Here is a 14,219-nt window from a genome sequence, read left to right as displayed (position 1 = left end):
CAGTTTCATGTGAATTAAATTTAATGGTCAAATTAAGTTTCAGCAAAACTAACACATTTAATGCCAACTTCAAATAAATTAAAATTCATTCATCACATGCAATTACGTGGAGGCTTTAAAATATCTTTAAATTTAGATCAATGTGCCGTGATGCACAACTGCTGACTTTTGTTGTTGTCTTCACAAAAACATGAATGCATGGTCGTGTCTATATTTATCACAGCATTATCTCTCAAATTAAAATTCTCTCATTTAAGCGATTACTAATCGATTACAGGTTTAAATTGTAGATGTGAATTTTCGCACAAATTCGCATCACTTATACATAAATTTCAGAAATCGGTTGACGAAATTTTCTGAATTTCTATAAGATTCAGTCAATTGATTTTGTGCAGTCTTCTTGGTGCTTTCGATTGTTGAGGTAATAATATAAAAAAAATAAATTGATTTTTAGTGCAAAGTGAGAACCAAAAAAAAAGAAGAAAAGAAAAAAAAATCATTTAAAAAATTTATTTTTCGTAGAGCTAATTGGGTTAATTCGTGAGATTAGGTGGTGAAACACGCATAAGAAAAATTTTAAACTTCTAGTTCAAAAGTGATTTTATAATCAAAAAATTTTTGTGTTGTAGAAAAGTAAAGAAAAAGATTAGTAGACGGTAAAAAATGGTTCGCGAACGCCGTGGAAAAAAGAGTAAATCAAAGGATGTTGAAGAAGCACCTCCAGCTCCAGTATTATTGGAAGTTCCACAAGAGCCAGCAATCAACAGGTTTTTCAAGCGTGAGAAATCACCATTTGAGGTAGGAGATAAAAAAGAATTACAGGTAGCATCATCACATGCAATTATCGATAAAGCATGTGTGATGGACATTTCTGGTGGTGCTGCTCAAGTCGCAGCCAAAGTTGATGAATACATCAATCTCCTCTTCACGGATTATTGTGCCCTTGATCAAGCGAGTTGTGGTGATATTAGTAAAGAAATTAAGATTGTTGTCATTGAAGAGGAGGGTGATTTAGCATCCATACAGCCAGCTTTAAGCGTTGAAGAAGAAGAAAAGCAAAGGAAAGAAGCTGAAGAAGCTGCACGCAAAGCAGCAGAAGAGGAAGTTAAGAGACGTGCTGAGGAAGAACAACGGGCAAGAGAGGAGGAAGAAAGATTAGCTCGTGAAGAGGAAGAGCGTATTGTTCGCGAAGAAGCTGAAAGGATAGCTGCTGAGGAAGCTGAAAAGATAAGAATTGAAGAAGAGAAGAAGCAAGTAAGTATGTTTTTAGGCTATGTGATCTACATTTGAAAAATCAATTTGATGATCAAAGAGAATTAAAATAATAACATGATTAAATATGGATAGGCTATTGAAGAGGAAAAGCGCAAAAAAGCCGAAGCTGAAGCCAAGAAGAAGGCTGAAGAAGAAGAAAAGGTATTTTTTCAATGATGTCACATATAAGTTTACACGAGAATAAACAAAATTTACACAAAACACGAGACAGACAATTAAAATTCTAAGCACGTGCCACACCAGACATGACACAGATATTTTTGATTAAGAACACAAATATACCATAAAATGAAGAAGAAAGCTAGAAAAAAAAGTTTGAACTTGATATTTTATTGTGTGACATCATTTCCAAATGTTTTGTGATCATTTCGCGACATTCTCAATAAATAATAATAACAATAAAAGGCTAAAAAGGAAGCCGAAGAGAAGGCACGACTAGAAGCCGAAGCAGAAGCTGCACGAAAGAAGGCCGAAGAGGAAGCGTACGACTCTGATCGTGAATTAATTCCACCGAAAGAAGAGGATGACATTAATTGGGAAGCAGTCGAGGAGGACGCACCGTTAGTACCAGACGTTTTACAAGAACTCATCGAACAACGTGCTACCGAGGAAGAGGAAGAAGCACCACAAGAAAGTGAAAAAGAAATGACAGAACGAGACCGTGATTTAGAATGGCAACGTCAGCGACAAATGATGAGACCGCCATTGGTGATCTCACATTTGAAATCGCGTGCTGTTCCGATCGGTTCAACGGCCAAATTGACATGCAATGTCACTGGGCCAAGTCTAAGTGTACGCTGGTTGAAAAACGGCAATCCAGTTGAACTTAAGCCAGATAAATATAAGTTTTTCAATAGCGAAGGCTTATTGAGCTTAGAAATTTTGAATGTCACTAAAAAAGACGCTGGCGAATACACGTGTTTCGCTAAAAACAAAAACGGCGAAACATCTACAATCGCTTCAGTTACTGTTTATGATACAGACGTTGAACGTCCAATCCCACCTACATTTATTACAATTAAAGGTAATAATCAATTACATTTCTTTAAAAAAATTTCAATGTCATTGAAAAAGTGGAAAAAGTGAAATCCGAAAAATATATCAGTCTAGTGAAGTGAAAATAACTTTCAATTTTGTTCATATTGCATATATAACAAATCATTCATCTGTAATTTTCCTTTCTTTTTTTCATAATGTATCGTTAAAATCAATTGTCATATCGATAATCGTATCACTTAATAAACCTCACAATCAATAATAACAACAATTGAAAACAGATAGAAGTAAGGTAGAAGAGCCACCAAAAGAAGTAGAAGAAAAGGTTGAACTGGATAAATGGGGTGATCCGATCAAAAAGCGTAAACGTAAAGTTCGTCCCTTGTCACTATGGGCACAACGTGAAAAACTTGAATTTACCGTTCATTTACCGGCGACCTTAACAGTCATCGAAGATAGAAATGCTCGTTTCATTTGTGGTGTAAGTGGCGGCGGTGATTTGGAGATTACATGGTATAAGAATGATAAAAAAATTCGTTTTGAAAGATTTCCACGTATATTGGATTATACACGCAACTCAACAGGCTGCATTGGAATTGAATGTTCTCAAATGGCTGATGCTGGAGTTTATAAATGTACATTCACTGATAAGGAGAAAGGTGAAACTCTTACCACACAATGTGAATTGATTGTTGTGCCAAGAATCAAGCGAACAAAAGAATTGTCAAAAAAAATTCCACCAGCTTTTGTCCGGAAGCTTCAATGTAAGTTATTTTATTCAATTTCTCGCAAATTCATTATGCAATTTCGATGCACAAGACTTAAATTTAAAATTAATTCTATTAATAGCTACAAATTTTTTATCTTTTCTTTTCTTCTATTCTTTCATCAATCACCTTTAATCGTTTACCGCTGACTTGGTGACGCGTGTGTGAATAAATATAAACAATTTAGACACTTACAAGCCCGAAGATGATCAATTAATAGTTCATTGTACTATTCTTGCAAATCCTGAGCCATCAATTAAGTGGTATGTTCAAAAGGTTCCACTTCATTTATGCCCATTGCCTCGTGTTACAGTCTTCAACCATCCTGATGATGTACATGAGCATACAATTGCTTCATTAGTTATTTTAGGGCCATCATATTTGGATAATGGAGAATATGTTATTGAAGTTGAAAATGATGCTGGTTTTGAGCGTAGAGTTTTGAATATTCAGTTTCAAACGGAGGAAGAATATAATGAGAAATATTATCGACGTTATTTGGAGCATAAAGAACATTTCAAATTACATGAATATGGACCTGGTGAAGAACGTTGGGAAGATATTGTTCCAGAAGTTAAAGAATTTCACTTCTATGAACCAGAGCCAGAAGTTGCTGCCAAAAAAGTTAGCGCTAGTGGGAAAATAAGAAAGCGCAGAAAGAAACATCGATTAGTTAAGAAAAAAGTTATGATGCCATGGGGAGAAGAAGAGGAACAAGAAGTTAGTGATGAAAATGCAAGTTCTGAATCATATACAGCTAGTGAAAGTGAACAAGCTTCTGAGCCAGAAGAAGAGGAAGGCTGGGGTCCCGAAAGTGAGCCTGAAGAAGAACAGTCTGTTGTTGGAGAATCTAAGGAAGCTGAAACCGAATCAATGGCTACTGAAGTTCAGTCAGAGATTGCTGAAGAACAAAAAGAACCAGAACCTGAACCTGAGATTGTCACAGAAACCGAGCCAGAAACAGTTGAAGAAACAAAAGAGCCTACACCAGAACCAGTTGAAGAAATAAAAGAACCTGAACCAGAGCCGGAACCTGAACCAGTTGTCGAGCCTGTTGCAGAGCCAGAACCAGAAGCAAGTACAGAAATTCAAGCAGAAAACTTACCAACAGAGAAACCAGCATTCAAGCCACCAGAATTCGAAGATTTTGAACCAAAGAACAGAGATTATGAGCCAGATGTAGTTAGAATGCGCCAAGAAGATCCTGAATTCCCTTACATTTGGAAACGTCCCAAGTTTTACATCACCGATTTTCAATTGCGCAAAAAATTCTACTTTGTCAATAAACTTATTGATGTAGAAATGGTCAAGGGAAAAACTTTACGATTAGAAAGTTTTGCAGCTGCTCTCGGAAAAGTGACAGTAGAATGGCGTTTTAATGGTCGCATAATTGGTGAAACACATAGACGAACAATTGAATTTAATCCACATAGAAATTTGACAGTACTCGAGATTGAAAATACTCGTGTTCAAGACAGTGGAACTTACTCCGTTGTATTTTATAATGACTATACTGAACCCTTAATTGATGCCTGCAAGGTCAATATAATTGTACCAAAACCATTAGAAACGGCTGATCAACCACCAACATTTACTCGTCTCCTAACAGGTATTAATCATTACAAGTTGTTGAAATTATAGTTTTTTTTTCGTAGATAGATAGAAATAAATTCGTTGAATTTTCTTTTCTGATCCGTTATAACTGAGCTTTTTTTAATTTATTCAGTCTGTGCTTGTATACAAAAATTTATTTTCATATTCACTCACTTCAAAGCTTTTAATTAAACACTTCAAGTTCAAAAATTTGCAACAATGTTGTTATATCAAAAGCTTTCAAAATTAGTACAGCACTTGATTATATCAGAAAAGTTACGAATTTACAAAAATAGATTACAAAGTACTAACTTTTTAATAATAAAATAATCCTTTAGATACTTACAAAGAGAGGACTGATGAGCTTATTCTTGATTGTCATGTTAGAGGTATTCCGAAACCAACAGTTACATGGTATAAGAATGGTAATGAAGTGCCTACAGACAATCCACGTTATCATTTTGAACATGATGATGATGGTAACTGCACATTTACAATCATAAACCCTATCAAAAATGCTGACAGAGGTCGATATGTTGTAAAAGCAAAAAATCATGTTGGTGAAGATGAATGTCAATTGCGTGTATGGTTCCGTGGAAAGGAAGATGATGATATTCACGAAAGAGCTGAATATCGACGTACACAAAAAATGTACAAGAGTCGACATGTAAAAGAAAAAGATGAGGATGAATGGGGCGGTGAACTTTATCATTCAAAACGTTTGGATAAGCAGAAAGAATACGACCATCGATACAAATTGAGCTGGTTAAGTCGCATAACAGCACAAACTTTGGCACAAGGATCTACATTGAAATTTGTAGCATTTGTTGATGGCAAATATCCACAATTTGATTGGTATTATAATGATATTCCACTAGTTCATGGACGTAAATATCGTCAAATTGTCACGAAAAATGGCAAGGGATGTCTCATCATTCACAATGTTCAACCAATGGACTCCGGAATTTATCGATTGGTTGTCAAAAATTATGCAAATAGCATTGATTGTGAGGCAAAAGTGACGGTTTATGCATATGAACATAAAGACTTTGATCCCCCATTGTTCTTGAATACACTAACAGGTAAAATTTTACTGTTCACTGTTGTAATTACTTCCAGTGTATGGAGATAAGTATGATATATGTATCAATTATGTATGATTATTACAACTGATGCATGCCTCAAAGCTACGATTAAGTTTTATGTAATGCAATTTGTATCATTTTATTTTATGTTCAAAAATTGTGTCATACTGATAGTTTTTTGTACACAGATTACTTCCTCCCATATATTTTAGAATGAATAATATTGACTGAATATTGATAAGCGGCAATAAAACTAATAACTGATAAATTTGTGTTATTTTATGAGCATTGATGTCAAGTAAATAAAATAGTTTTATATTTATTTTGTTATAATATCTTGCATTTGAATTTTGCGGTATTATAGCCAATATGGATAAATTTCAAACACAAATACATTTGGATTGCCATGAATATTGAGATTACCAAAATCAATAAGTATTAAATTTGATAAGCACATGAAACCGACAATTTGGAAATTAATTTATATATGAAAATATTTTTCATAAAATCCTATCGATACACATTGTTCATGTATCACCCTGCACACCCCTTAAATTGGAAAATATTTTTCATTCATTCGAAACAAAACTATAAATCCATGAAAAAAAAATTGTTCATTTCCAGACACATATGATCAAGTGACTAACAAGTTAATCATTGAATGCAATATAAAACCCTCATTGGACTTTTCTAATCATAAAATCAAATGGTATAAGGACGATATGGAAATACGTCCATCATACATGACATCGTCAGGTGGCATACCAACGACATATGAGCAAGAAATTGATGAAAATACGGGTCGTGTGAAACTAATTATAACTTATCCGATGAATACAGATTGTGGATTATATCGATGTTGTGTGCACGATAGAAATTCACATAAAGTAGACGAAATATCACATTTAGTATACAAAATATTCAATCCACCGCCTCACATTCCGCTCGAGGAGCTTGAAATTGGTGAGAAGAGAAATCGAATTGTATTTGACAATTATCTAAGTGACATTTATGCCGACGATACCAACAAGAGTATTCGTTTGAATTGCAAAATTTCACAGTGCAATGCACAATCAGAAATTAAGTGGTATAAAAACAATGAGGAACTTCCGATTGAGGACTATCGAGAAAAGTACCGCTTCACAAAATCCTATAATAGATTGTGTCTTGAAATTTTACATCCGAAATTGAACGATGCAGGAACATACGAGTGTCGTGTAAAAAATCAGTTCAATGAGATATCTACAAAATGCAACGTTTATGTCAATGAAAAGGCTGAGAGTCAACGTTCAAAGACCACACCTAGAGGTAAGCTTCACATGTCAATCGATTAACGTTTTATTTGATTTTTCCTGTATTTAAAAGCCAAATTTATTGATCTTCATGCAATTTTTTATAAACGTGATATTAAGCACTTCATACAAACTTTTGCAAAGGAAAAATCATTAAAACTTAAAAGTTATCTCATTAAGTTCATAAAGTTTAATTCATTCATTTCATAGAATCGAGCTTCATAGATTTCTCATCTGGTACTATAACTGATACAGAACGAGGTGTCAATTATTTGAACGAAATTGAAGACAGCAATAAGATACTTTTAGACAGAAGTACGAGAGAAATTGCTGCAAAAATTCATCGATCAACTAATCTTTTTGATGTTCCACCATCTCAAGCATCATTTACAGCAACTGAACGACCGAATTTCGCTACACCACTCAGTGATCGAACAGTCACAGAAAATTCATCATCTGTCAAATTTACATGTTCTCTACTCTCGTCTGAATGTGATATTTCGTGGGAGAAAAATGGAATTCCAATCCGTCCTTCATCCAAATTTACACAAACATTTACCGATGGTTTAGCAATATTAGAAATTTTCGATGTGTCTGACGATGATGCTGGTAAATATGCATGCATTGCATCAAACAAATTTGGTGACAACTCAACATCGGCTAGATTAAAGGTTTATAGTGGCTTTAAGCCGTCTGTTAGTATGCCACCTACTGTAATGCGCCAAATGAAAGGTAGGAAACGAAGCTTTTTTGTTGAAATTCTTTATATCATTCAGTTTTAGTTGAATGATGAAAGGATTTCAAAAGGATAGAAGAGAGAAAAAGTTCATCACTTTATATCTTAATTGATGTTCCGTTTTTTTTGTTCTGCTCTGTGCTACTTGTTTGTCAACGTTTTATTTAATGTTATTTCTCATCCGTCTCTTGTTCATCACTGACCATTTTTTCAGAACTACTATGTCACTTTGTCTTAATGTTTAATTCTGGCTTTTATACTTTAATCAAAATATTGCGTAAAATGCGCAGTTGTAATTTAATTTTGTAACTTTCGTTACTTTATTTTAGTTACAATGGCATTTAAGAACTTTGTAACATAATAACTTCATTCACTGTATTCATCTATTCAGTCATTCATTATTATTTCTTTAGTTATGTTATATTTTTTCGGATGCAACGCTTCTCCACGTTTTTAATTTAGCATAGAATTTTATCCTGTTTCATAAACATGTTCTTCCTTATTCTTCATGCTTGAATGTTTTGTGAGGATAATTAAATACATTTATTTAATTAGTAAGAGCTAGAATCAAAATGAAATGTTGAAGACCTAGAAAATCGATTGTGTGCATTCAGGAAGAAAATTTAAGTTGACTTAGTTATAACAAATACAAAAGTTTAGAGAATTTTCATTACAAATTCCTCTGTATCCACCTCCTTTGTAGCTTTGTAACTTCAGCAGATATCATAGAAAGAAAAGAAAGTTTTTATAGAACAAAAAATAGTAAAAGAACTCAAAATCGTAAAACTTTTCGCATTTTTAAAAGAACTTACGAACTCAACATACCATGCCACAGTCGTAATATGTAACAATTTCATTCTTTTTGGAGAAAAATTTTTGATTAAAAAAATTAATTTCATGTCTTGAAGATGAAAAATTTTAATTAAGAAAAATTGCGAACCACAAAAAAGTCAAGACTTTTGACTCAAGTGAATTCCAACAGCTATTTTAATTAGAATGTTGAGATTTCTTTTCATAAAAGTTACATGATTCTGTCTTTAGTAACTTATTGGCAGGAGAATATGTTCATACCAAAAGTAGAATAAGATATATCTACCTTATTCCATGAAATTCAATTTAAAACAAAGCATTCCGGAATCAAAAGCAAATTTTCAGCTCTCGATATCAATTTAAATTCTTTTCAAACCACTATCACAAATAGCATAAATGAATGTGAAGAAAAAGAGAAAAAAAAGGAAATTCATGGAGAGGATAAAATTTTTTTAATCTACTATAATTGCATTTTTCATTCCATTTGAGTTTCAATGACAATAAAAAAATTCTCTTCTCCTGTGTTTGCACAAACATAGAAAGCTACAATCTCCATAATGACTTGTTGACATTGGAGTGCCGTGTACGTGGAACACCAAAGCCTCACATTCAATGGATGAAGGATGGCGATTATATCATGCCGGGAGATAAGTACCAACAAACTGAATTACCTGATGGTACATGCAAATTGATAATCCATTCACCGGATCCGGAAGAAGACTCAGGAACTTATACATGCGAAGCTGAATGCAATGGCTGTAGTGATAGCATCAGTCACAATGTTCAATATGAGGGCTCCGTTGAGAATCAATTCAATCGCGTTCATCGTTATTATCATCGTGATCCATTAAAGCCATACTTTAAAACAGGCTTGGTTGATACAAATATTCCATCAGGTGGTAGCATTGCATTGTTTGTTGAATCACAACCAAATTGTGAAGCTGAATGGTATCGTGATAGATGGACAATCGATCATAAGCCACCAAAGCGTTTCATTTTCAATGATGGTAATGGATTCTTTGCCTGTGTCATTAATCATGCAACAATGGATGAAGCAGCCAAATATACTTGCAAACTATCAAATCCCTACGGTACATCACAATCAGCCTCATATATTGATATTATTAATCCAAATCAAGTTGGTAAAGGTCAAAAACCACCAATATTTTTGACACGTCCACAACCAGAAATCAAGATTCGTGCTGGTGATCCATTCTCCATGTCATTCAGAGTTCAAGGCGAGCCAAAGCCAAGAAGTAAGTATTTTATTGCATTCCAAGACTGAATGAATAAGAAAAAAAAATCTTAGCAATCATTTTATTATTGTAATACTGTTTACTTATACTATTTATTTTATTTTCATTTCATTTAATTGCACTTTATCACCAATGCATACATAAATAAAACAACATTGCTCTAGTTCAATGGTATAAGGGCGCCAGGGATATTACCAATGCCGGTCGCACAATCAAAGAAGTCTTCAACGATTACGTACGATTCTCTATTAAAGAGTCTAAGGAGAATGACTCAGGAATTTATTTCATTACTGCAAGAAATAGGCACGGTGTTGATCGCTCTTTCTGTCAAGTTACGGTGAGTTAATCCTTTTAGCCTAAATTTTTTCAAAAAGCATAAATTATGATAAGTAAAACGAAAATTATAACACTTTAAGAATGAAAATTTATTACAAATTTATTCAGGCATTAACTCATTTTTTATTACCATCTCAAACCCTTAGTACACTGAATATTCGACATGTTTTCTAGCACTCGCTATAATTTATATTAATACACACACATACATAAACATATATCTCATCTCATTCTTTCGTGATTGCATGCAATAGATTTACATTCTCGTTCAGTGGCACTGTGTACATCAAGTATGAGCAGGAGAAAATAATTCAAAAAAAATGTAGTTTGTTGAATGTCGTGATTTAATGGAGCGAAATTTATACCACAGAGGGAGAGTGAGAGTTGAACGTAGAGAAAGAAAAAGCATAGAAAATCATATAGTTGTCATGGCATAAAAAAGTTCCTTTGACTTTAATTTATTGGCTTAAAATATATTTAAAGGAAGAAAACATTTTCGTTTTATTTTTTTGGTACATAAATTATGGAGCAAAATTTCCTTCCTCTTTAATTTAATAAAACTACTTTTAAAGCTGGCTCTTTTCCTTTTTAACGACTCTCATCATTCCATGTTGAAATAGCAATTTTTTGGACAAAAAGCTCAATTAGTAGAGAAGCATCTAAAAAGTAAAATAATCTCTCTGCTGATTTATGTAAATGAATAAATAAATTGATCAGGGGATGATAAATCAGCAGAAATAATTTCTTCCATCGACATGTGATATATAAGCAGTACCCAAAGAATACTTTCATTTTGTCGTGAATAAAAGTGAAAAATAAATTTCTGATGCTCCTATATCCATCCCTTGATATTCAAATATATTTTAGTTAGGAAGAATTTCAACTTTACAAGAGACAATCTCTCTAATTTGAATATTTCTTCATCCTCATTTAAGACTTACAGTGACACACAGCTTTGAGCTTAATACACGTCATGAACTATAGCACCATTAAAGGCATTAACACTGACTCAATATACCATTTCACCCTACTACATTATATTAAATTAAATGTATAAATACTGCCAGAGATTTAAATCACCTAAACACCTTAATTTCTACTTAATTGCTTGTGCTCATTTACATTTTATGAACTCGACCGCGAGTCCATGTAGAAAATGTAAATCGGAATGAGAAAATAATTTTCCACTAATTTGCTTATCGCACAATTTTATTTTTTTTTATTCTTTTTTTCTCCTTTATTTTCCGGCTTGCAACACTGTAACATACTATTGCTTTCTAATGACTTGGCTCCATAACTCGCATTAATTGAATGAAAAAAAAAATCCAACTAACAATCTTAAAAAATACTATCAAAATATGAAAAATACCAATGATAGGTTAAACAAGCCCGTACAGGCAAAAAAGATGAAAAGAAAAATGAAGAAAAAGTTGAAGAAAATGTTGAAACTGTTGTTGACAGGTCCGAGAAAGGCAGGAACTAAGCAGTGGCGATTCATCACAACTGTCAAATATTGACTTTGCCGATGTTTCATACATGAAAAGTAAGTAGGCGTTCGAAGGATATATAAAATCTTTCCGTAATTGCAATAAGCTCTTGATTTGTCATGTCACTTACCACTGTTACCGTCCAACATTGTTTATAACATATTCCAGTGTCTATTTTGTTGATCACTGGATGTTGACTGACTTATAAATTAACTTTTAGAATCAATTTTATTTTACTATAGTGACCTTATGAAAATGTCTCCATCTACATACATACTTTACATGCAGTAAAGTGATGCGTGTAAAAAGGAGAAAAGAAGGAACTAAAAAAGCTGTTGATGAAAAAAATAATTTATGCAAATTGACTTTCATAAAAATATTTTACATTAATAAGTGCCATTTTTTGTGTTAAAAGTTTTCGATCATAAAAAGTGATAATGGTATGCCATTAAAATTAATGTGTCGCCATGGAATGTTCGTTTTCATTGTGTATTTTTTAAAAATAAGAAAAATCTTGTGTGTTCACACGATATGGAAATTGCGTATAATTTTTTTTTCATCCAATAACTGTGAGAGAATTTCCTTTGTGTATATGATGAGATTATGAGGGGAAGTGAATAAATTTTATAACGATCCATGTGAGAATTAAGTGTCAGATAGAAATAAAGAAGAATTGAAGTGCGTGTATAATAAATCAAGAGAACATAAAGATAAGTGTAATGGTATATAACATTTCTATATGTATAATGTCAAGTTTGTCGTGTTTTACAATATTTTCATGCATAAAATTAGTGAAGTGATTTTTTAATAGTGCTTGTTTGAGGGATAATTTAAACGGATTATGGGTTCTTTTTATTTGAATGGAAATTTATTTTTCCTCTGAGATTTACAACAATGCCAAAAGTATGTTTTATAGAAAAATAACCCTGACAGCGTGCTATACAAAATATGACTATATTTTATAAATATTTTCCAGTCTACAAAGCATTTTTTGTCATAAAAATTCTATGAAAATTTGACTTATAAGTTGCCTAACACTAAGGGGTTTATGACATGTGGAAATTTACATCCCATAAAATTATAAAAAGTTTAAAATTTAAAATTCCGTTTAGAAATTTTATAAAACCAAACCTTGAACTTGAAAACAGAAGAAAATTCCATTTCAGAAATGGAAACGATTTAAAAAATTATTTTATTCTTATGTTCATATTTGTTTGTGTTTAACTGAAATTGTCATAAAATGTAAGTATGACTCAATAATCGTTTAATGTAAGCAAAATCTGTTGCGATTGCTATATAATTGTTATGATATGTCTTCTTTCGTTTCAGTTCAACATTTAAAAAATAAAATTAAATCACTTTTTTGTACACAATGCAAAACATATTCTAGAGAGAGAGAGAAAGAGAGGAAGAGAAGGGATAATGACACAATAATCGAGCATAATGTTACTTTATAACATGTCTTTTTTTTGTTTAATATCTTAAATCATAATTATAGAATTAATTTTTGATTTTTATTTGACTTGGAAATGGAAAAGTTTTATTGCCTTCAATTTCATTTAAAATAGAAAAAATCATATTTAACGTGTTCTTTGATAATTTTTAATACTTTTTATCTGCATATATCTTTCTTCAAATCAGAATTAAAATTCAACATCAAACTTTTTATAGGAAATGCTCATCAAGCGCCAAAGTCGGTCGTGTGAATTGTAATAAAATCGAGTAGAATTTTTTTTTTGGTCGCTTGAATGTTAAAATTAATTATTTTCAATGTTTAATGAAGAATTTGAGAAGAGTTTGAATTTTTAGAAAAACAAATTTCAATAAATCTTCATGAGACTTGATTATTTCTTCATAAACACATATTTTTTACTTGCTGAAATTTTTGTTATTTTTACTTTTCAATTTTTACATCGATTTTTTTATCAATTTTTAATGTTTTTCTATTTGTAGATTTTAATTTAAAAACTTCTTTCACTTTATTTCATACACAATTTTCAATTCATGATGCGTTGTGAAATTTAATTTAACTTTACTTAATTAATTTTATTCCCTTTTTTCTTAAGAACAATACAACAATTCTGTTGAATAATCTGCAAATTAATTCAATGAATTTTCAATCTGTAACCATTTGTTTTGATCAATTTAATGGATTTGATTGGAATTCCTTTAAGGAAAACTTCTTTTTTATCTGAGTGAATTCTCATTACATAGTAGCTTTATTTATCATATTAGAACTTTCAGTTATTAGTAAAAATCTTCAGGAATTTTTAATTTAATCAATTTAATATTGTCAAATTGGGCTGAGTTTTCTCATAAAATTGATAAATTTAAAATTTCAGCAGAGATTTTTTTAATGAGATTATTTTAAAAACCTCAAAACTGTTATGTAATGATAGAAATAAAATTTAAAACCAATGACACTGAGAAGAAAAATCGATGCCAAATGTTTCATATTATGGAAAATGTATTTGATTTTCCATCTTTCTTTGTTTATCAAAGTCTGCCAAAAGCTACATTGGGAATTGGAAACAAATTCAATTTTAAACATTCTCCATAGCAATTCATGAGTGTTGAGATATTTGC

The 14,219-nt window shown here is 31.9% G+C and overlaps 2 protein-coding genes across 2 annotated transcripts in view; both read left to right on the top strand.

Moving 5' to 3' along the window:
- Window positions 1-14,219, top strand: part of LOC139096486 (titin homolog) — an 89,254-nt gene that overhangs the window by 38,543 nt on the left and 36,492 nt on the right. Inside the window, exons 6-10 of the mRNA XM_070648201.1 lie at window positions 6,341-7,024; window positions 7,219-7,740; window positions 9,094-9,810; window positions 9,975-10,147; window positions 11,608-11,689. Coding sequence (XP_070504302.1) covers window positions 6,341-7,024; window positions 7,219-7,740; window positions 9,094-9,810; window positions 9,975-10,147; window positions 11,608-11,689 — 2,178 coding nt within the window. The remainder of the gene's footprint in view (window positions 1-6,340; window positions 7,025-7,218; window positions 7,741-9,093; window positions 9,811-9,974; window positions 10,148-11,607; window positions 11,690-14,219) is intronic.
- On the top strand, window positions 4-5,954 carry LOC139096443 (muscle M-line assembly protein unc-89-like). Its single transcript, XM_070648153.1, has 6 exons — window positions 4-1,254; window positions 1,348-1,416; window positions 1,681-2,357; window positions 2,557-3,035; window positions 3,226-4,647; window positions 4,970-5,954. The coding sequence occupies exons 1-6, from the start codon at window positions 664-666 to the stop codon at window positions 5,761-5,763; spliced, it is 4,032 nt and encodes a 1,343-aa protein (XP_070504254.1). The 5' UTR covers window positions 4-663; the 3' UTR covers window positions 5,764-5,954.

This window comes from Chironomus tepperi, unplaced genomic scaffold, assembly GCF_022539635.2.
Source record: "Chironomus tepperi strain 1889 unplaced genomic scaffold, CSIRO-AGI_Ctep_v1 contig_393, whole genome shotgun sequence".
NCBI lineage: Eukaryota > Metazoa > Arthropoda > Insecta > Diptera > Chironomidae > Chironomus > Chironomus tepperi.
This window is presented reverse-complemented; position numbering and strand designations above follow the sequence as displayed.